This window comes from Gouania willdenowi, chromosome 7 (assembly GCF_900634775.1).
Source record: "Gouania willdenowi chromosome 7, fGouWil2.1, whole genome shotgun sequence".
Taxonomy (NCBI): Eukaryota; Metazoa; Chordata; class Actinopteri; order Blenniiformes; family Gobiesocidae; genus Gouania; species Gouania willdenowi.
This window is the reverse complement of record NC_041050.1, coordinates 13,524,189-13,547,813: the sequence shown is the minus strand read 5'-3', so window position 1 is coordinate 13,547,813 and position 23,625 is coordinate 13,524,189. Positions and strand designations below refer to the sequence as shown.

Below are 23,625 nucleotides of genomic sequence, written 5' to 3'. Positions count from 1 at the left end.
ATAATAATAATAATAATAATAATAATAATAATAATAATAATAATAAAATTGACGGTTTGGGATGGAAATTTGTAAATTTATTTCTAATTAAACAAACGTTCGACACAAAATGTAAGAAAATATTGAGAAAGGGAAAGAAAAAAAAAAGAAAAAAAGTGTAGCATTCATCCTTGCTTATAAAATTAACTAGCAGTTGTGTAGCTGCTGGCTATTGTGCTAACTAACTGGACACCATGTGGTGCGGTTTTTTGTAGCTAAGTGGCTAAAGTGGGACTTTACCGCAGGTAGTACAGAGATAGTAGCTCTGATGGGATTTGCGGTGGTAAGGATATGCCTTTGATGTCGGATACGGACGTGTTTTTCGGGCAGCAGAGCAGCTACAGTTACGCCCACTTAAGTATTGCTGATTTTTTTACAGAGGGACCGCTCCATTCATTGGGCTGGGCGGGCAGGCAGACGTAGAGCAGGCAGCGGCGTAAAACACCATAGCGACGTAGTGTGTGAATTTCCGAACGATGGTCTCTCCCTAGAACAGCAGGCCACTTCGAACCGCGCTGTCATCGTCAGCCGCCCCGACACCCCGGACCCACCGCCGACTACACCCGAAACTCATCTCAGAAAATGGATTTTGAGTGTCTCGTTTGAATCCCGGATGCTCCATCCTTTACTCGATTTGCTGCTGTGGAAATACACCGACTTCCTCGTCGCCCGCCTGGCTCCGCGCTGCCGCAGACCGACCACTCCATTCTGCTCAATTAGCCCAACCCGTCTGTGGACTGTCGGCTCCGGCATCTGGACTCCTCGGAACCGCTCAACCGTCGCCGTACATACGCTAGCGTGCCTCTGTGTGCTTTCGCTGCCTGTATGATGCCGACACCTTTGCGGTTCCGGAGAAGGTCATACCTTGGGCTTTTATTCCTTTTTTCCCTATCCACCTCGGCGCTATATTTCATCTACTCCGCCCCCGGAATCGGTAAGTGTACTGAACGGCTTGGTTTTTATTGATCATTTTCAGATTGGAGGATCAAGCGAGCTTGATTTGCATGTGCTGTGTGGTCGTGTGACAGCTCGGCCATGCGCCTCAGCTCAGCCCTGATCTTCCTCAATCGATGATGAGACGTTGGTGCTCACTCTTCTATAATGTCCACCTACTGGTCATGGTAATAACAGCCCCACCATCACAACACCTATTATAGTCCAGCTAATGTTGGAGGGCCTGTGAGCTCAGCTTATGCAAAATGTGCTATTTTGGCCTTGATTTGATGATTTGTGCTGCAGACATCAATTAAATTGGCCCAAAATCTCATACACTCATGTATGTATTTGATAAATATTTAGCTTGGTTGTGTTTTCATCAGGCATTGCAAAGTTCAACTCATGATTCATGGATCTATAGGCCTAAATGGCATGTGTGATGTCAAGCTGAGCATATGATTATCAGTTACAGGGCCAGTCATTCCTGACATCATGTGCTGCCTGGAAGTCACATGCATCTGTGCAATACAGCCGCAAAGCTCTATTTCGCTTTATCATTTACTGGCTCAGTATTGGGATACACCATCCCCACCCTTTTGTTGTTTTGTGGGGTGTGTGTGTGTGTGTGTGTGTGTGGTTTGGGTGTGTGTGTGTTTGTGTGTATGTGTGGTGTGTGCTCAGTAGTGATCATGTTTAACTAAGGCCAGGGTCCACTCTTCTTATCACAGATTGAAGGAGCAATAACTGTAATTGTTTTAGGTGTGTCTCACCCATGTGATGTCCTAGCATTGGTTACTTATTTCAGAGCTCATCTTTTTAAATGTGTTGTATAGCACTTGAAAAAAAAAAAAAAAAGTGTGTATTTGTACAGTTGCTGTACAGACAACTCCCAGTGCTATAGGTACGCTTACCGAAGTACAAATACATAGCGTCTTCGGATTGGGGTTAGGTCATAACCCAATATCGCAGCAATTTTTAGGGTTAGGTTGGGCCGAAGGATTTTGGAAAGTAATCTAATTGCGTTTTTTTTTTTTTTTTTTTTTTTTTCTCAATATTGCAGTTTAATATGCAATAATGTTTTCAAGGGCCTCTGTCATGTATTTTTCAACGAACAATTTCAGATATATTTTTATTTATTATTATTTATTTTCTTTAGATATAAAATATACATTTCAAAGCACAGATTACAACAATAAAGCAAACAAATATGTGGCTTTACCTCTCCAACATATCTAACTTCACGTTTCATGAAACATGTAAACATGTGGACTGAACTTCGTGAACACTCTGAACTCAACAGGACAGTACAAGACAAAACTAAAAAACAAAAATAAAATGAAATTGCAGTGTTCGCGATTAGAAAATTGCGTTTTATGATATCGCAAATGCATGTGATGGACCCGCGCCCTGTCCAGGGTGTACCCCCGCCCAGCGCCCTATGAGAGCCGGAGATTAGCACCGGCAGACCCCCGCGACCCTGTTAAACGGGAATAAGCAGGTATGAAGATGGATGGATGGATATTGCAAATGCAATTAATCATTCAGCCTTAGGGTTAGGTTTAGGGTAAGATTTAGTCTTAGTCACGCAATCTAAACTGGCCAATGACTGACCTATCACGTGACCTAAACTGGCCAAATAGGGGCGCTACGTACGGATAGAATGTCGGTATATTGATACGGCAACCGTACGGATAGCCACTGCCTAAAAAAATTAGACTTTGTCCTTGATTTTGGTGCCAACAAATCTTTTCAAACTTTCCATTGACTCGATATGTGAACAATAATGAATGTGTTGATGAGCACCAGCAATGACTACATCTATTCTATTTTAGAAACCAAAACAGGAAGCTTCACAGGGAAATGTCTGTGAGGAAACCAAAGGTGTTTTTTGTAGTTGGCCTCTTCAACCTTTTCCTATTTCTGGTTTAAGGTGATCTTGGTAGGATATCCTGTGTGCTTGCTGATCATACTTGTAAGAGGCTGATTCACTGTTAAGTAGAAGGCTTTGTGCTCCTTTCGAAAGCAGTCGTTGCCAATATGGATTAAATTAAATACAGTTCCAGGAGAAAATACAGTTTTGTCAATTTTTTTTTTTAAACAATAGATTTGCTGTTAAAAATAAAATACACATTCCATGTCTGTACATAAATGTAGTTTTGAGGGAAATGCTGTTCCTGTTGTACAGGTCTAGCCTTTTAATACACAATAAAGAAACCTGGACGCAGTCCTCAAAATGGATATTGATCTTTTCACACTTTTTACCAGCTGTGGACAAGTTGATCAATAGATGGATTATTTCTTATATGAGGATGCATTAGTGACAAAAATAACTCTATTAAGTCCAAGAAGCAGGACATAACATTTTTTTTCCCAAATTGTAAAATACATGTGATACATACTTTTTTTGTGTATATATTTATACCTTTAGTGTTAGCGGTGTTTGTTTGATTTGATAGAGACATGCCTAGGCTTTAGGTTCTACTCATTGTCGATCTTTATAGCACACATGGTTTACTGGGGGGGGGTTTAAAGAAGGGAACAAGGGCCGTCATCACCAGTCTATTAATTATTGATGGTCGGTAAGACCAGGCGGCCTTTGCTGCTGTTTCTAAAAGCTGTAGTCTTCTAGAGCAGGCCTGAAGAACAAACCCGTGTGAGAGGAAAGAGGATGGTGTTAAACATAAATGGAGCCAATTTTTTTGGTCTTAAAGTGGTATGATTTACTCGCTGCTAGTGCTATTGATTTTACAGACATTAGCTGAGTTTCAGAAGCTGTGGATGTAGATGGACCAGTAAGAGTAAGGCACCAGCTCAATCAAACACAAGTAGGCGGAAGCAAATGGATCTGGTTAACAAAACATTTAATCATTTAAAAAAAAAAAATGTGGTAGTGGTGATGTAACGATTAAGAAAGCAGGTTTTGGTCACCGCTTTGAAACAAACCTGGGCCATCACTGTGGGTACGTCGCTTTGGATAAAAGCGTCTGCTAAATAAAACTGTAGAATTGTTGAAAATCACAATACAGCATTTAAATCTATAATGGTGTCTTGTCATGTTGCTGCATTTCCTGTAAATAATAAAAAACAAGGTTAGTTTTATCAAATTTTGTTTTCTTAAAACTATGGGAATTGCTTTACAGTGTTGTTTGCTTCAATGAGGGAGTCACTTAGTATCCACAACCACTTAAATATCCTATAGGGTGGGCCATAAAAAGGTCCTTGTATGTTTGAAAATATAACACAAATGTCTATGAGATTAGTAAAAGTATTTCTAGTTTCCATATTGGTTATTATAATAATACTTGGTTGGTTTGATTAGGTGCAAGTAAAAGATTTAAGTCTCCATTTTTCTGTGACCACCAAAAACAGACAAAAATCAAGGAATTCACTTGTGGCAATATTTTATTCATATTATTATTATTATTAAATCAGGCCTAGATGGCAATAGAAAATGAAATATACCCTCACATGCACGATTTGGGAAAATTTCACACATTTACACATCATTTTTCCTCTTAACTGATGTTAAGAGTTCGTCACAGAGATGTCTCACTTCCTGAAACAGAAATAGCTACTGTATGACACAGACTATTACCTCACATTTATCACACATTTCGACCATATTTTTCCCCAGTAAAACCAGTGGCTGTATGTCCAGCAAGTGTGGCAAACAGACAGATGTCCACATGTCAGATTCCATGCAAAATCTTGTGCGACTTAAAATCACGTGATTTCAGACTTTTTCAGACGTTCCCTTCCACAAATCTACAATAGTTAACTTAATATACTATATTAGCCAATAGCCATGTTTTGCGAGCTCTATCTCGTGAAATTTATTTGGCCATTAATTACTGTACATCTAATTGGAGAAAGCTGAAGAAACGCAAATGAGTTTACTGTGAAATCATTTTGAAACAGAGAACCAGAGGCTTCTAGTCATTCATTCACCTGCAGGTTTTTTTCAAATTTGTGGTTGTGAATATTTTTAGTGATACAGAAATGTGTTGTGTGTTATCATTCTCTTCATTTTATTGTTGTATACATCTGTTTTCTATTGGTGGTGGCAGACCTGACCTGGATTCTCTCATATGAGAGATTTTTTAATATTCTTTTTGTAAACCGGGATACACACATAAGGCTTTTCTAAATCTTTAGAGATATGTTTTTATTTATTACAGGCCCTACAAAAGAAGATAGAAAAATCAGGCAAAGAACAGTTTTGATCGTACTGTGTGTTATGTGCTCTGATATTGTTCTGTCCAACCGCTGACTTCCTGTGTGGTCAATACCAAGCAACTCTGAACTCTGATTTTTTCTGACCTAATGAAATGAGTGACTTGGAACACCACCCAAAGTTGGAGCTCCTACTCGGTAAATATTTTGACGTGCTGCTGCTGAACTCGGAGATCAGACGTTTAAACACAGAAAGGCTGCATTACATTTCACGTCATAAATCATGGGGTCACGAGGAGGGGTGGGAGAAATAATTGATGCATCATCATTCAGAAATAGTAATATATGTTCAATGCATACAGTATGTCCAATAATGTTTATTTTAATGGGAAGTTGCATGAAATACTGTGAAGGAAATTTTATTGGATTTATTGATATTTTAAAAGCACGAGTACTTTAGCTACTTATCTAGTTCATTATATATAATAAATTGTAAATAATATATAAGTAATATATAATTTGGCCCGTTACCATGTAGTTCTAACCAAACTGTTTCATTTAGTAATAAGTTCAATTAAAAGTTCATTTGTCTCCTATTTGAATGCAACTGATATATTTTTAAAAACCTCAATTTATCAGTGTTCACTGTGAGAAACATAGAATTGCTGTGTAAAAGTTTCAACTAGCTGCATCAATTCATAATCGAATCATGAGGTGCCCCCCCACACGCACACACACACAAACAAGGAGTTATGGTCGTAAATATTGGACAGGTTTAATATTTACGATTGTGCTCCCTGACCCGTCTCAGAGCCAATTATGGGGACAAATTCACTCCTAACACACCTCAGACCACAGAATGATCTTATAAAACATAAAATGTCCTGACGTTCGTCATTCTTGCTCATAAAGGTGTAAAATCAGGTCAAAAACAGCTCGATCTGGGATGATGTGGATTTAAAAGGAGGGAAAAAAATGCATTTTGAATAATGTGAGTATTTGGTTACGTATTCATGCATGCCACTTCTCAACGTGACCAGATTTGCAAAAGGCGATCTTATTAAAATGATATTGCTTTTTGCAAAGAATATATGGGTCAAAAGGGCGAGAAAGCTGTAAACTGAGAATAAAAGGAGAATGGGGTACCCCAGGGATGACAGTAAAGCGTTTCGCAGCAGAGCCTCTTTCCTTTTGTTGTTGTGCACATCAGGGAACCCTTCCAGAACACCTGATCAGGGCTTCCTATGAAACCCAGGTGGTGGAGCAGCAGCATGCCTCACTTTCTCTGCTTAGTCCATCTCTCGCTCTCGCTCTCTCTCTCTCTCTCTCTCTCTCTCTCTCTCTCTTTTTATGGTCTGCTTTGGACTTTCTTTGTTTCTCTCGTCTCCATGTGACCATATACACTGACACCGCAGCCCCTGTGGCGCCCCTGAGTGGATGCTGACTGATGCAGGCTGGGGATGCAGGGCACAGCTGGGCCTGACTGCTGCAGTTTACTTAATTAAAGCATGAGAGGATCCCACCGGAGTGAGCACTAGGGTATACACGGCCCCCAAGATTTGTGCACAAACAGAGTTGCATGCATGCAAACCTGCACACAGGTGCACTCAGCACAACGGTACGATTAGCAGATGTTTGGGGGTTTGTTGTCTCGAGAGGTCAGGTTCATCCCCCTGTGCACTGGCTGTGAGTGGGTGTGCATCAGTCTATCAGTTTGTATGGCGTGTATACCTTAGTGTGTCTTTTTGAGGTGTGGCCTGCTGACAGTACAAAGTCTAGACTGTATTGTTCAAATGGCTTCATACAAGATGAGGTATTGATTTGTTCAGAAGTAATATTAAGGGTTGCCTGGGTGTTGATCTCTTTAAAGCACTGTTATTATGTAATCGGCGTGATATAAATATTAATGCTTCTAGTTAACTTGTAACAGCATTTTTTATTGAGAGATGCATTTATATCTGTATGCTTAATAATCAAATATTACTGTTGGTCAAATACTGGTCTACCATTAATGTAATTGATATGGGGCCTCCAATTTTTTGTGATTGCAGAAATCGGGCGAAAAAAATTGAGTTCGCCTTCTGAAATGGAGAAGCAATTAACCAGTTTGTTGTTGTTGTTTACTCTCTCTTGTTCTCTCTCTTTTTTAAAATCAGGTCCCAACATGAGGCAGAATTGCCTCACATGCACGTTTTGGCTCAATATCAGGCATGCGCATGTTATTTTTCACAGGAAAACATGTAATTTAGTGTCTAGAAAGTGTGACAAACAATTCCGGCCGTAATCTCGTTTTCAAAAAGTTGTGTTGCGTGTTGAGTAGTGAATCCCCGACCGGTCTGTTCGACCCAAACCCTGTGACATAATAAACCCTGTCTGCATATGACCAGCAACCCCAAATCTTGACTCCGTCTCTCTCTACTCCTTCATCCAAACTGCCATAAAGTTTTAGATTTTATTGACAAGACATTTTAAAGGGAGAACCTGTTTAACTGCCCTTTTATGCAAGTAATTAGCCGATAATTTGGTTGCAACTTAAATACTCAGATGCTGGGAATGAGTACTTCATCAACTTTAGACCTACCTCACATTTTTTTCTATAGTTGGGTTTTCTAAAATTGGTCCAAAAAAAATCAAGTGAGCTGCAAGCGGTTGTTAAAAAGTCTGTAGTGTTTCCCCTAGGTTTGTATCTTGGGAAGCAAGCCAGAATGTAAAGGTCAAAATGTGTTTTCTTCATAAAAAAAACATTTTGTGCTCAAAAACTTTTTGTTTCTATATGTAAATACCAACATTTTAATGTACAGTAGTTCTACTGTGTATAAGATGAAGGAATACAAATTGAAAACGGTTCATTCACTTCACGTATTGACAACTTTCTTTCTGTTTTCCTACGATATGCTTGTGCACTGATGGCCTGCAGGTTGTTTAATCCTACCATCATGTGTGCATCTATCATGTACTTTCCACCTACTGCCAGAGAGAAATCTTGTTTGAAGCAATAGATTTGCAGGTGTATCAGATTTCCTTTTGCAATGGAAGACATCACGACTCGTCTGTGTTTAGCATCATTCCATGTTCATCTGACAAAGCCGTTTGTCTTTTGGTTCTCCTGTTTTGGAGAGTTTTTCCTTATGTTTTATTTATTTATTTATTTTTTTGCACCTGCATACAGGCGTAAACAATAATGCGTACCGTTGAGCCCCATCGGGCTCAGTCAGGGATCCATCCCCTACCATGTTATTGAGGTGGAGTTTCTTTTAGGAACCAACTCCTCACTTTTCTTTTTATATAGCGAGACACTGCCTAGTGCCTACAATTCGCTCTGATTGGTTCTTCTGTATGTCTGTAGTGCTGACAAGAAGCAAACTAGCAAATGTTGGGATTCGGTAGATAAAAAAAACTTTGGATGCACTTAGGGACGGGCGGTATGACCAAAAAATGGAAATGGAATGGGTGGGGAGTAGTTGATAGGTTTCAAGTTATGCGATGTGAAATTGTGGTTGTGTATATTGTGCTTATTGTTGTGTTATCAAGCCAGTTTGGTGACCAGTGTGCGGCTTAGGAATAATGGTGGTGGCTGTGAACAGAGGAAGAAGTGAGTGGAAATTCCATAAAACAGGTATTTGGGAACAACGTGTCTATGGTTGAGTCCAGTATGAGTGTTATCCCACCGCCCAAGGCCAGTGCATCCATGACAAATGTATTTCCAAGAACCGCCACTGCAAAGCCCACGAGCCGCCCCCGGGCCCGAAGAAGCAGTCGGGCCAGCAGCAAGAGCGGGCAATCTCGGGGCCCCCGGCGACCACCCCACGGCCAAGCAGCCCCCCGAACGCCCCCAAGATCCCAAGCCGAGAGGCAGCCATCGCCCCCCCCATACACACCCGAGAAAGCCCCAAAAAAAAATAATAATAAATAAATGAATTCCAATGGTTTCACGGTATATGATGGTTTTTTTTTTCATGCATAATCAGGTGTTCACAGCATTTTGTACTGGTTGAGAATCATAATTAGAATCAAAAAGGTTTATTCTGCCAAGTACAGTTTTAAATGGAATTTGACCTGGTAGTCGGTGTGCGGAACAAAAACACAACTGATTAATATAAGGATAAGGGATGAATAGAGGATTAAGATAAGAGAGAGGAATTACTACAGTAGATTGATTTAGGATGGTCTATTTTACTGTCATGATGAGTGAATATTGTAGAACAATTTCACATTAGTAATAAGAATACAAGTTTGCAACAGCAGCCCAATGGCTCTTTCCTGCGCTAGCTTAGCTTTAGCATTAGCTTGAGTTCTAGCGTTAAATGCTGCATACTCAGTGGTGTGGTGGTTTCTTATGGTGAATAAAGTAGCGTCTTGTTTGCAGCTCCACCAGGACTTATTTCCGAGTTATAGGAATTGCAAATTGCTCTCTTTTTTTTCTGTTTTACTGCCAACATGCTAAGCTAACCGTGCCTCCGTGTCCGTCAGTGTTGTTCTCCTGTTGCAGTTGCATGCGCATGCATGCTCATGCTCACATGCAGCTTCAGAGCTTTCTATTGTGTCTTTCCGTAGCGTTCCGAAAGTTGTGTAATCAAATACACCGACACTGCGGTATATTAAAAATTCATATCGTGAAGAAAATATATATATATATACCGGTATTCGGTGTGAACCCGTATACTGCCCAGCCCTAGATTCACCGCAGTTAGTGCATGGGAAAACAGACAAATGGCAATAGAAACAGTACTGCAGAGGGCAAAAATGCACACTACAGCCTGTTCTACCATCTTTGCACTTTGGCAGGTTGTTGTCACATTCTAATCCTTTACATATTTATCTTTGTCATATTGCACGCCCTTAGATCAGAATACTATAGGTAATCTCAAATCTGACATTAAGCATAAAATAACATCTAATTTTATGGCTTTACAGGGCAGTATAATGAGGTGTTAACAATGTATGGGGAGAACTGACTTGTATTTACCAAATGTCAGAAGAGAATGCCCAGAATAGTTTGACATCATCGAAAGGCAAGAGTAAACAACACCTACAAGTAATGCTCAAAACCATCTCTAATTGAACATCAACCTTAACTGTTTAGAACAAAAACTACAACTCGAGTTTACACAAAGCTGGACATCTAATTGCATTTATGTTGTCTGATAGGGCTCAAATATTGCTGTGACAGTTAGATAGTCATGTCAGAATTTGTTGTGAACATGAAAGTATGCATTCATCCTGCCTTGTGTCAGTCCGTCAGTTTGGTATTTGTGGCAGACAGCCCACCTAGGTACGTTTGGTGCCCAGGCTTGTCTATTTTTGAACACAGGGTGTTCATTTTTTTTTTGCTTGAGGATAATACAACCTTTCACAAGGCTCAAATATTCTCAAAATGGCATCTAGAATAAGACAATGAGGCCACTACTCCTGTGGCCTCCACAGTCACCAGATATTGGTTCAATAAATCACCTCTGGGATGTAGTGGCGCGAACGGTTCTTGTCATGATGTTGATAGGGACCAAAATTGCAGAAGTAGACCCTCCAATTTTCTGTTTCAAAAATTCCCAAATACCATGTCATTGTATACCCATTGCCACATCATGTCTGCAACATTTTACACTTTTGTAATTTATTTCCCTTTCATCAAATTTCTCTGTTTAGATGACTTTACTGGCTATTAAACTTCTCAAAATCATTCCACACATGCTATATAGGGTTTATAAAGTAAACTACTGTTATTAATTCTACAATTTTTAATGCTTCAGACAGTTCACAAAAACAGGATGTTACGCTGCGGAAATACGTCACAAGAGCAACTGGGCCGTTAAATACAGGAAATACCATAGAAATGAGTAAGTTCAAGTTGGTCCCAAAACATTATTTTGTGACGCCTTTAATAGGACATACGGTGTCGTCTGATATGGGAACATATGATGTCCCCGTAAAAAGACAATAACTACTGACACAAGCATACTAAAACCAACCTGCATTATTTTATTTCTTTAGTGACGATAAAACCTGCCAAACAAAGCCACAAACACATTATGTGAATTGGGTGACAAAATCCTCACTGGACTGGCAGAGTTACTTCTAAAGTAATCAACAACTATATACTGTACCTCTGTGGTTAATATTTACTGAAGTGCAATTTGAGACTTGATAAGCCATGAGATATGTAATTACAACGGTCATGAATACTAGAAATACAAGTTTATTGCATTTTAAAGGGTGTACTTACATTATTATGATTAACATTAGTGGTTGATTTTGGTCTAAAATAATATTGTTTATCAGCAATAATTTGTGAGACAATATATCATCCAGGAAAATGTGATATCGGCCCAGGCCTAACATTTAATAGCCGCCAACTGGCAGTAATTCATTTTTGCATGAAACCCTGCGCAGCCGTGTGATTGTAGCTGCTTCTGCCATGACGTGTCACCAGGTAAAATGACCACCAATTCAACTAATACACCAACAACTAAACCAGTGCCTTTTTAAATTTGAATGCAGTCAAAAAAAATTGGAATCGCTTGTTCATCGCAATACTTTAAAAATACATCTCAGATGAAGGACTGCATTTTCAATCACAGGATAAAATAATCACTAGTTTCACTGTAACCGGATTATGGGCGGAATAGGACATATTTGTCACACTTTCTACTCATTCAGTCACCAGTTTTCCAATCATATATATATATATATATGTATGTGTGTCCGGTTTCAGAACATGCATTCACTTTTGTCTGTTTCCACCGTCACTGAAAATCTGAGGCCCTAAGGAATGTTTTAAGCACTTCATTTATGCCATTAGTTAGGATGGCAAACATGGCATCAAAACTATCCTTTCAGGTTTGGAGAAAAACAAGCGGAGCATCAATAAAGATTTCTAATAACAATCAGGAACATGCGATGGGTTAGGTGCTATAGTGTCTAGTTATTTTAAAATGAATTGGAAATGGCATCCATGAAGGCAGTGTTAACCACAACAACACTGTAACTAATGTGTTGTTACTCCAAACTGATCTGACCTGTTTTGGAGGATGTACTGTTAATCATTAACTTTGATGAGGACTGATGAGAACTTCTGGCACATTGAGCTTTTGCTTGATGCTGTATCTCGTACCCATTGACTCCACAGAAGCCTCACTAAAAGCTTGAGGGGGGGTTCTCTCACCCCCCCCCCCCCCCCCCACCAAGTTTTAAATGAGAATTAAAAAGTCTTATCATAGATGTAAGCACACTTAAGCAGACTCCAGAAAAGGTCAACATGGCCACAGTCTAGTTTTTATTCGTGCGACGCAGTGAATTTAAGGATTTCCGTGCCTGTGATCATGCTTGTGCCCATTCATGCTTTTTGCACCTGCATTTGTGTTGATCCTTCTTTTGTGGTAATGCCCACAATTCTGAAACCCTCTCAAAGCGGTTCATCTTTCACTCGCATGCTGTCAAATGAATCCATTCATTTAGCTCAAACCAACTAGCCTCTTGCAGTTGTATCCAGACTAAAGATAGTCAGAGTTGAATATAATCGGCATGCTAAGCTCCGTCAAATTTATTTTTAAATGGGCAAGAACACAAAATAGATTTGCAGTTATGAATCCTGTTCTAAATTTAAAAATCTATGATGCTATCAGGAATCATTGAAAACTTTTCTTATGACATGTGAACAGCGGAAGTTTTAAGATGCCCAACAACTCAGTCCTTAGACTGTACAGTAGATATGGTGTTTGACATTTCCACTTCAGTTGCCTTGGTTCCCCGAGGACGTGTTCCCGTCATGAACTGACTTCTTTTTTATTGTCACAGCAACAACAGAAACACGCCTTCTGTGTTCACTTGATAATCAGGGGGGCAATAAATCCTAAAGGCTGCAGTCATTACTGTCATCGAGGCATTTCTCAGTCTGGGACAGTGAGGGTGGTACCCCCACTTTAAGTAAGAACCCCCCCCCCCCCCCAATAAATCACAAGAAGCCGATATATACTGTATTTTAGGTGGAGTTTGTGAATTTATTCCCCTGGGGAAAATAATATAATATTTATCTCTATTGTATGAGAAACAAAATGAAGATTTTAGGTACCAAAGAAAACTCTTTGATATTGAAATGCATGCTTTTTTTTCCTACTGCCATCTGCATTTTCTTTGTTTGTGTAAATCTGCCAGCAGGGTCATTTTGTGAGGTTCCTGTGTTGTAAAAGCTTGTGCACAGGCCAAGGACTTGTTACTCTAACCAGGCTATTCACAAAGGAATTTAGTTAAACATCAACTGAGTGGGAGTTCATCGCTCTTTGTTAGGTTATTCACAGGCATGAGCATTTCTCTTGAAGCTCCCCATTGACGGCATGATATCTTACTTTTAAATCATTAAATGGGCACACCTATATTTAGACAGTACAATCCAATGAATGTTTCGCTCTAATGTGCAACAGTTGACACAAACTTCAAATAAAAAGCTTTAATGAGCTGTACAATAACATATTCGAAGTTAATCTTATTTGGGAATTATTTGGATTATAAGATTTACCTTTTTTTTTTAAGACAAAATATTTGGCCACTTTTACAAACAGCAGAAATGGATAATGACATTCTAACTATTTCTATTAATGCAATAATCAGAATCAGAATCAGAATCAGAAATGTTTTATTTGCCATGTACAGTTTTGAGGACAGTACAAGGAATTTGACTTGGTGGTTGGTGCACAAAACAAGCAACAAAAAGAGGGGGGGGGGTTCAGTGGGTGACTTGGGGTGTGTTCATGTGGATGGTGGCAGAGGGAAAGAAGCTGTTTTTGTGTCTGGAGGTTCTGGTCCTGATGGACCGAAACCTCCTACCAGAAGGGAGAGATTGAAACAGTTTATGACCGGGGTGGGAGGGGTCGGCCACAATCTTTCCTGCACGCCTCAAAATCCTGGAGGCGTACAGGTCCTGGAGGGAGGGCAGATTGCAGCCGATGACCTTTATGACGTTTATTCATAGCGGTTCTAGTGTTAAAGATGCACTTGGTCTGTTTCCTTTCACAGACAATAAAACATTGTATATCTCTTTACAGAGACGGGAAGCTTAGATTTCATGCAGTGTGTGATAAAGGTGTGGTTTTTAGTATTATTTCTTTATTTGACCAGTCAACAATACAAAACCATCTCTTGTTTGTTTAAGCAAACCGAAAGTTTCCCAGGTATTGTACCTTAATCAATCTCTGATGTGATGGCACAGCTTTACGCCCTTCAGCGTGTCACCAGTCATGTTTTATAGGTTTTGCAGTTCCTGAGGGGTTTAATCCACTCTTACTATTGTAATCAGGATGCATGTCTTCACTGACAGAATCCCCTTTTAACTCTTTTGGGTTTTTTTTTTTGCTCTCGTCAAATATCAGCGTCTTTTCCTGAGTTTCCATTTCTGGAATGAATCAAAAAGTGATCCCTCAAAAAAGTAATAATACTTTTCTGTCATACCCTGTAGTGTAAGGTGACCCAAGCCGGGCCATGATGTCTGGATATTTGACCACTGGCAGATGGTAGCTGAGTGTCACAGAGGTGGGGGTGGAGGTGTGTCGTTGTCTGGCTGGAGGGTTGTGAGTCATTTCAGTGGCCAGCCGAAGGACTTGTGTTGAGGCTCTAATCATTTATGTAACCTAATCATGCTGAGGAGACTCCTAGTCTTTGTTAACCTGGTCTGGGCCTCTCTCTTTGTTATTGAAATGGTTACTGTGGTTACATTGGTCATGTGTTTGAGGGCTGTCAAACTGTAACTAGCAATGAGTTGGAATACAACAAGAACATTGTCAGAGTTATGTTTTAGGCATATATGCAGTGTTGGTGACGGTTGGACTGCTGCCCATTGTAGGCAATTATTATTGGGATGAACGTGTTGGTTTTAGACTGAAGTGAGTCTAATCTGTTCTCGTCTATAATATTGAAAAAATGTAATTGTGTCTCGGCCATGCATATTTCTTTGCAGGCTTATTTAATTGTGCTTATTGAGTAGGCTACTCAATTCTGGTGTTTGTGTTGATGGTGACCTTTAAAATGGTACATGTCTGCTTGCATGTGGAAATATTAAAGGACACTACTGAATATGGAATTACAAATGATTTCCCTGTGAGTTATACACTCTTTTATAAAAGGACTACATAGTATGAAATACCTAAAAAGAAAAGAAAAAGAAAGAGGGCATCATTTTTATTAGCTTATTTTTATTCTTATTTTTAATTTACATATAAACAGCCTATTAAAATCAAACATTCACTTTAAATGCATAAAACAGCCAGTAGGAAGTGGAACAGAGAAGGGTTGTGTAGGTTTGTAGCCTATTGGCTAGATTTTGCCAAAACACCAGTTTACCCCAAATTTTTTTTCTGTACAGTTTCTTCCTAATAGAGTGGCTGTACCTTGCATTCACCAGTTTGAAGCTTGGTTAGACGCCTGTAAACACATGGCTTAATGAATGACAAACTGGAACAATCAACAGATCGAGAAATTACCCGATTCACAGTGATCTCTACTCACTCTACTAACCAAGGCTGCTCAACAAAATCCCAATGTTTTTTTTTTTTTTTTACTTTGAAAACTCAATTTTCAATTCCAATTCCGATTTAATTATTGCAAGTATTTTCTTTTAATTGAAAAAGTGAAAACAAATGTCCTCATTGGGAATAAAGTGCAACTGCAAATAACCTGTCCAACCAAAAATGAATCGCCTAGCATTTTTAAAAAGAGAATTTTGCATTAGAAAAAACCTCGTACAAAATTTGCATTGAAAAAAGAAGAGGTCTATTATGTTAAACAGGTTTGAAACTTTTTTTTACAACAGTTTGTAAAGGGAGAAAGACTCTTGCCGTGATTACACATGATTAAACGGGAGAATCAATTTTGCCATTTTGACTTTTTAAAAATCCCCCTCAATAAATAATCAGATATTTTAACGTAAGGCAGGACGAATAATCTATAACTCCTCATTGGTTCCTCACTTACAACCAATGTTGTTATTGGATGAACTTCACTCGCTCTATGATTTGATCCATGGCTTATTTCTAAGTGTACTTGATTACCTCTATTTGACACTGCATGTCATGATGCTGTCTTCCAACACCTGTCAGATTCTCATATTTCCAGATCAACACCATCAAAAGCGAAATGTAGTTCACTGATGGTGTAGCTTTACTTCATCACCCATCTGTGTTTGCAGCAATAACCATGTGAATGGAGTTCAGGAGACAATCAACATGGAAGAATCCAATGTAGGAGCGCCTGTAGAAAGGCTCGCAATTAAAACCTCAGGAGGGCAACTTAGTTGATTAACAAATTCTAGCTGTGGTCACAGCACATTCAAAACCACTGTGCTATGATAATGGCACCAACTGAATGAGCACTAATTACTAGTGGCCTTTTTAATGCAATGGTGTGAAACCAGACCACTGAAGTGTGAGACGACCTAGGCTTTAAGTAATTGCAGAACACAAACTTAGATCAGTTGCATCCATTGATAAGTAATCTAATCAATAATGAATCAAAGCCTTTTATTACTGATATGCATACACTTATTGCAAACTTTGTTTCAATAAAAAGCAACCTTGTATAGGAATAAGGCCTTGATTCATGCTTTTGGAAATCAGTCTTTGAGCTGATCAATGACGTAAAAACAAATCTTCAGTGCCAGTGAGGGGTGCTGCGTACGGATAGAATGTTGGCTTATTGATACGGCAACCGTTTGGATAACCACTGCCTTTTGGAAATTAAAACAATTACTAAAAATAATGACATTTATCCATGCTTTAATTTGATTTTAACTCTGGACATACTCTGGGTATGACCTTTTCTAATCAATAAGAATTCATAAAACCATAACAATCTGATGTCTATTAGATTGTGTAGATTTATTTTTATTCAAGCTTCCCCTTTCTCTTGCGATAAAACTTGTACTCTTGGTGAAACATCTTCTGACGTTTTAATATCGCAATGTCTGGTCGTATTATATATATATATATATATTGTCCCACCTTTACTAATAATTTCTTTAGTGTCTTCAGGTTTGTCCAAGCATAGCCATATTCCAGTTTCTGTTTTAATTAAACAATGTGATCATTATGATTACAGTATTTCAAAGCGATACTAGATGTTAATGATCCTTAAGTCACAGTGCAATCTGCAAGTTTTGAAATTTTGAATTTGTAAGTTGCCACTTGGGGAGTTATTGCAAAGAGTTAAATATGGAAATCCACTGGGAAGGGCACGTGTGGCTTTATCTGCATCTTGCATCATTGTCTGTAGCACTCTGTGGCAGAGTGATATACTAGCTGCCTACTTTGGCCCATTTGTTCAGTCAACAGGAGTAACCTCCAGCTGTGAAGAGACCTCATCTTTCTTCTGGGGGTGGAAAACAAGAAAATAGAGCAAGCAGGGAAAGAAATAGGCAGTACGGTGTGTGTGTGTGTGTGTGTGTGTGTGTGTGTGTGTGTGTGTGTGTGTGTGTGTGTGTGTGTGTGTGTGTGTGTGTGTGTGTGTGTGTGTGTGTGTGTGTGTGTGTGTGTGTGTGTGTGTTGCAGTAACACAAGAATGTACTGGAAAGCCGCCAATTGTAAAATCAGGCGGAAATGGGCGTAGGGGAGTGGTGGTGGAGGTGCAGCAGGAATGCATTGGTACTCATCCTACCAAGCCCCAATATTGTCACAACTGTGCTGTTGTGTAGATGTTGTCAGATTTGCACAATGTGTTGCGCTCTTTACATCAAAGGAGATTAACTGGTATTCACAAAAGCTCCACATGAACACGTTTGGTAATCATAGTAGGTTTAAGTGGGATGAGTTAATAGTTAAATGTACATCTTAAAACAACAGAATGTTGATATACTAAAGCAGCAGGCTGAGATGTACCCTCAGCTAATGTTTGCCGTGCTCTTTAGCAGTTTAGCTGTTTTTCCGTCAGAAGCCGCCCAGGTGGTGAGTAACTTTAAAGGGTTCATACCTTATCCATACACTGCACTAGTTAGAAAAGAAACGCCTTAATGTGATCATTGAAAGCAGAAAAGAGCGGCGGTCGGGCAGGGTTATCTCTGACAGCTGCAGGCAAACCGCAGGAGCCAAAAATCACTGGAAAACCGATAGCATTCCCAGACCTCTAACTAACATCCCCATCGTTCCTCATCACTGCTTCTGTTTGCTGCAATGCTGGATGTCTGTGCAAATCTGAAAGCGACAAATAAGAATGTAATTTTCTTTGCTTCTTCATGACTTTTCATCCAATCGCTTTATTGCACAGAGAAACATGAGTGTAGTGGTGGTTTGCAGTAGGTGTCGAATCTACTCATTCAGCAGTTACTAAGCAACATTATCATTCACTCAGAGTCATGTTTCTCTTCACCTGTCTGTAGTGCAGCAATCATTGTCTCCGCTCTATTTTTGGCTCCTTTCAACTTCCCAATGGAAATATCAGTCAGTCAAGCCGCTAAAGGTTCTACTATGTTTGTCAGGCAGCTACTTGCTCAGTTGTTTGGGCTTTTTGAGTGCATGGATTTCAGGTTGTCATTTAGCGTGTCTTGGAATCAGTCTTTTGAATAAAATATTATTTGTTGTTTATACAGTGTGTGTGAGTATTTATTAGTGGAGACATATATATATATATACATATATATATATATATACATATACACACCAAGGTCATGCTTGGTGTGTATATACACACACCAAGGTCATGCTTGGTGTGTATATACACACACCAAGCATGAGTAACTCTAACTACATTCATTATCATCGTCACCAATTCAACCAATACTTTTAGCATTAAGGTAAGGCTGGAACAAATGGTTAGCTTTAGCTTTACTTCACTAAATTTAGCCCACGTGATACCCCAATGCTGTGAAAATTTCCTGGTGAGAACCCTGTATCATACCTGCGTTAAAATCTACAGGTTTAGCTGAAAGTGTATTAGCTGAACTGGTGGTCATTTTACCTGGTGACACATGTCATGGCAGAAGCAGCTACAATTACACGGCTGTGCAGCTTTTCCTGCAAAATCTGAGGGGGATTTGCCGGTTGCCGGTAATTAAAGGTTTCACAAATTATGCTTTCTGACCATATTCCACATTTCCATGGTATTTTTTCCATGAAAGAGGTAGCTGAGGATCTAAAGTAGATTTGTCAAACTCAAGGGCCGGGGGCCAAATTCGGCCCTTTAGAGCATCCAATTTGGCCTGCAGCAAAAAAGTCAGAGAAACCATGAGTTATTGTATACTTACAGACTAAAATCTCAGCTTGAAATCTCCACAATGATATACATATATAAAAATTGGCCACAAAATAAAAAAAAATGTTAAAGTTAAGATCGTACAGGGACTAATATGTGTCAGTTATACTTTATAATGTGTTTATACATGGAAGTGCAAACTGGAGCACAATAATGTTCAAATTACTCATTCTCCCGCCTAAATTATGCGCCTGCTGAGGATAAACTGCTTCGTATTTTGCCCCTGAACTGAAATGAGTTTGACACCCCTGGTCTAAAGCATTGCGAACGGACATTATAAAGCTTTCAGGATGTATTCTTTTGTGATTTGAGCATTACAAAAGCCCAACTGGAGCTTCTAAATGTAATAACAGTATTTGACTTTATTAACCCGATTTTGTATGTTAGCTATGGTTTTGGGACGTTAAATAGCCAGTAAACGCATCTAAAGAGGGAAAGACAATGAAATGGAAACACAATGAAAGTAGGTGAAATGATGCAGAAATGGGTTCCTCTGAAAGGGGATTTGATACAGAAAATAACAGGGAAAAAGGTACTAACTTAAATATATGCATGTCTCTTTATTTCTCTGCCTACAAAATCATGCAGCAGAACATGAAGCATGAAATTGATGCCAGTTAGGTATATTAACAAAAGACACGCCCCCTTTAGAAGCCCACACACACGTGCATGTATGGAATCTGTATTTTTTTAGCCCCTCGCTTGTATATTTTGTCACACAGCAGGGTGAAAACAAGGATTCCTCGCACCACTGTGTATGTTCTTTTCCTCACCATGTCCGCTCCCCATGTTTCTCTGCTGTGTAGTGGTTCAGCGGACTCGGTGACTCAGGGGAGGGTCACTCATGCGCACTGAGAGGCTCATATGGACACGCACACAATCACACTCATACGTACAGTATATTTGGAACTACAGAGCAGATGGGGGACAGAGGGACCAATAATGACCTCAACTAGATTTCATGTTGTTCCTGCTGGCATGTGCTCGTGTATGCTGTGTCTGATATTTGAGAATGTTTATTTGGTTTGTTTTTTCTTGCTCTAAGAGTTATTATGAACACAATAGGATGATTACACACAATGATATGCATTATAGAGTAATAGCATGTTATCAGCTCCACTCGCTCTCTACAAGGTAACTGTTAAAACTGGGTAGTGCTTAAGGAAGAGACAAGAGTGGATGATTTCACTGTCTGGAAATAAATGAACTTGATAATGTCGTTGATTGAACAGAGTCATACAAAGCAGCTTTAAACGGGAAAGTTTGTTAGTAAAACTACTTTTTTCTTCTATTTTTCTTCTTCTCTGCACTAATGTAACAAATTAGAAAAGCATAATGTTTAAGAGTATTGCTCTAGTTTTCTCTTTCCTATATCAAGCACTTAATTAGTTTTTTTTTAGTTTTATACAATGTTCAACACTCGTATAAAAACAATTCTAAATACTCAATGTATCTAATTAAATTAATGTAGTGTCAGGTTGGATTAATAAATTGTTTATATTAGGGATGTCCCGATACAACTTTTTCCCTTCTGATACGATGCTGCCTTTCGTGTCGGCCGATACCGATATTGAACCGATACGATATCAGCACAAATCATTCATACTTTTATTACTTATTTTTTGGAGTGTGGAATGTTAGAAAAGGCTTGATCAAGTGATGTCACTCAAACAGAACAATAGTCAGCAACAGTAGGTATGAGAAAAACTGACCCATTTATTATTAACCAATTGGTTACATACATTTTAACTTTCAACATATTTTCTGCATAATTTTACAATTGAATAAAATAAATCAATCAATCAATTATAAAACCAGCACCAAAGTTAGGCTGCATTACCGCCACCTACTTTGTTGTAGTGTGAACCACAGTCACCTATGGATAGAAGTGCTGGAGCGGAAAATTTTAGCGGAGCGCTTATATCGGTGATTTTAGATGCAGTCCGATAAAATCCGATATTCGTTTTCTGGCTGATGTCGGACCAATATCAATATCGGTTCATGAATATTCTATTCATGGACAAACGGTTGAGACAATATTAAAGAAATACAGGTATTTTTTTGCCGAATGATTTGTCATTTTTATCAGTCCATAAAACAACACTTGAACTGAATGCAAAGGCAGCTATTCTTGTCATGCTGGAAATGTTTACCAAGGCATTTTGTTGTTGTCATTTCAGTAACACTTTGAATCTAAAGGCTTTATATACCCACGCAGCCAGACTTGTGCTACCGTTACACCTGCAGGCTTTCGCTGACCTTTGACTGTGGACTGGATGAAGAATGTGGCCTTAGATTATGTAACCAGTCTCCTATCTGAAGTCTCACTCCAGTATATGGATATCCTAAAGCCTTTTAAAATACTATATTCAAACATTTTGCTTCTACATGCAGAAAAGTAGTGATTTTTTTTTTTTTTTTTTAGTGCTTCTGTTAGTTATTAATATGTACTGTGTGTAGCCAGTTTGAAATATAATTGAAGACTGGAAGTGTGGCCAACACTGATTGAATGAATGAAAGTGTTTGTCCAGGAAGTGGAAAGTAGTGAAGTCAGAATGGGTTTCCGAGTGATTTGAATGCTCTCAGGAAGCAGTCAGCCTGCCAGAAACTCTGATAAGAGCTGACGTCACTTCTGATGTAGTAAGACATGTGCTCTAGGGACCGGGCCTTTTGTGCTTTTCTTTTTCTTGTTTTTCCCCCTCTCTCTCCCATCAGTGTCATGTATTCTTGCTGTCTCTGGATCCTGTCTGTCAGCCCCTCAATTCCGTGTTTTCTGTTAACCATTGAAACTCTTGGGAGCACTTTCAAATCCCCTTGCACATGACGAGCGTTGTAGTCCGTGCACTGCATGCAGTCATCATGGGTTTCCTGTCATTGTTGTTGCAGACACACACAGTGCCATTGTCAGACAGTGGGGGTTTTAGGTCAAAAGGCATCTGTGCCCATGTGTGCCTCTGTCTCTGTTTGTAGTGCAGCTGACTGAGCCTTAGGATGAACATATGACTTCATACAATGTGACCATAATTAGACTCATGATTTCTTCTCATGGGGAGCCGAAACCACTTACACTGTTTTTTTTTTTTACTATTTTTTTTAAATAAATGTACTAATTTCAAAATAAAATAAAAACTCTTAGTTCTAAAGTGTCTAAAGGCCTTTAGGACAATACGCATTCGTCCGATTCGGTTTTTCCTTTGACTTCCGGAAAATTATTCGGAGGAAAAAACTACTTCATGCAAACTACGCAACACAAAACTTTTATCCTATGATACAACCAGGTCAAAGGGAAACTTTGCTTAACTGCAGTCGGACGTCAGCTTGAGTGCTTAATCTGATGTTATGCAAAGGCGCCGCAGCTTGTGAAGATAACGTTAGCATCACACTGCAGTTTGGGAACATTTTATGATCTTTTCTCAGAAAAGCCTTATTTATAGAGACTATATCTGTGATAAGTCAGTCTACTGGAGGTGTTTCTGTATGTGTGTGAGGTGGCCTAAAGCTGCAGATAGGAGAGTGTGGGAAACGGTTATGGGATGCAAGCTCAGGCTTGATCACCCTGTAGCTGGCCACCTTTGATGCGGGTGTCTAGTGTTTAAACGGCAGAAACATCCCCTGATTCAGAGTAACACTAGTCTACTGTCGTGTGACAATATCTCGATACGGCAATGTATCAGAATATTTTTTCACACAATCAATTTCCGATACGCTCACGCTAAGTATCGATTTTAAAAATGATATTTTTTTTAATATTTATTTTATTATTTTCAAAACCTTTTCTGCTTTTTCACTAAAATGTGCAGGTAGGTCTTCACAGGAATTTTGTCAATGTTTGTTAAAGGAACCAAGATATAGTTTACTGGAATATTGCACTATAATGGTGTCACTGGTAAGAAAGACCTTATTTTTTGTTTACAGAAAGCACTATTGGAGATACTTATTCGTTTACATTGGTATGTTGACACTTATTTTCAGAAATGTTGCACTAAAATAGTGTCACTGTTCATAGGACACTTTTTCAATTTATTGTATTTCAGATATAAAACAAAAATTGTATTTTTTCACTTAATCTTTTTTTTTCATATGTCATATTTTCGTAGATTGATTTTTGACCAATATATTGATAATTGCAGTATCGTCATATTGTGAGATAATCATTATCGTGAGCTTTGTATTGCGTATCGTATTGTGAGTTACCCAGAGGTTCCCACCCTAGTCTACTGATGATGCGTCCCAAATTTACATCCTTCCCATATC

General features: G+C 39.0%; 1 protein-coding gene across 1 annotated transcript in view; it reads left to right on the top strand.

Annotated features, from left to right (window-relative positions):
* The first annotated feature begins 333 nt into the window (after positions 1–333).
* Positions 334–23,625, top strand: part of b4galt5 (UDP-Gal:betaGlcNAc beta 1,4- galactosyltransferase, polypeptide 5) — a 40,672-nt gene continuing 17,380 nt past the window's right edge. Inside the window, exon 1 of the mRNA XM_028452070.1 lies at positions 334–973. Within this exon, the coding sequence (XP_028307871.1) occupies positions 865–973 (109 nt within the window). The 5' untranslated portion in view covers positions 334–864. The remainder of the gene's footprint in view (positions 974–23,625) is intronic.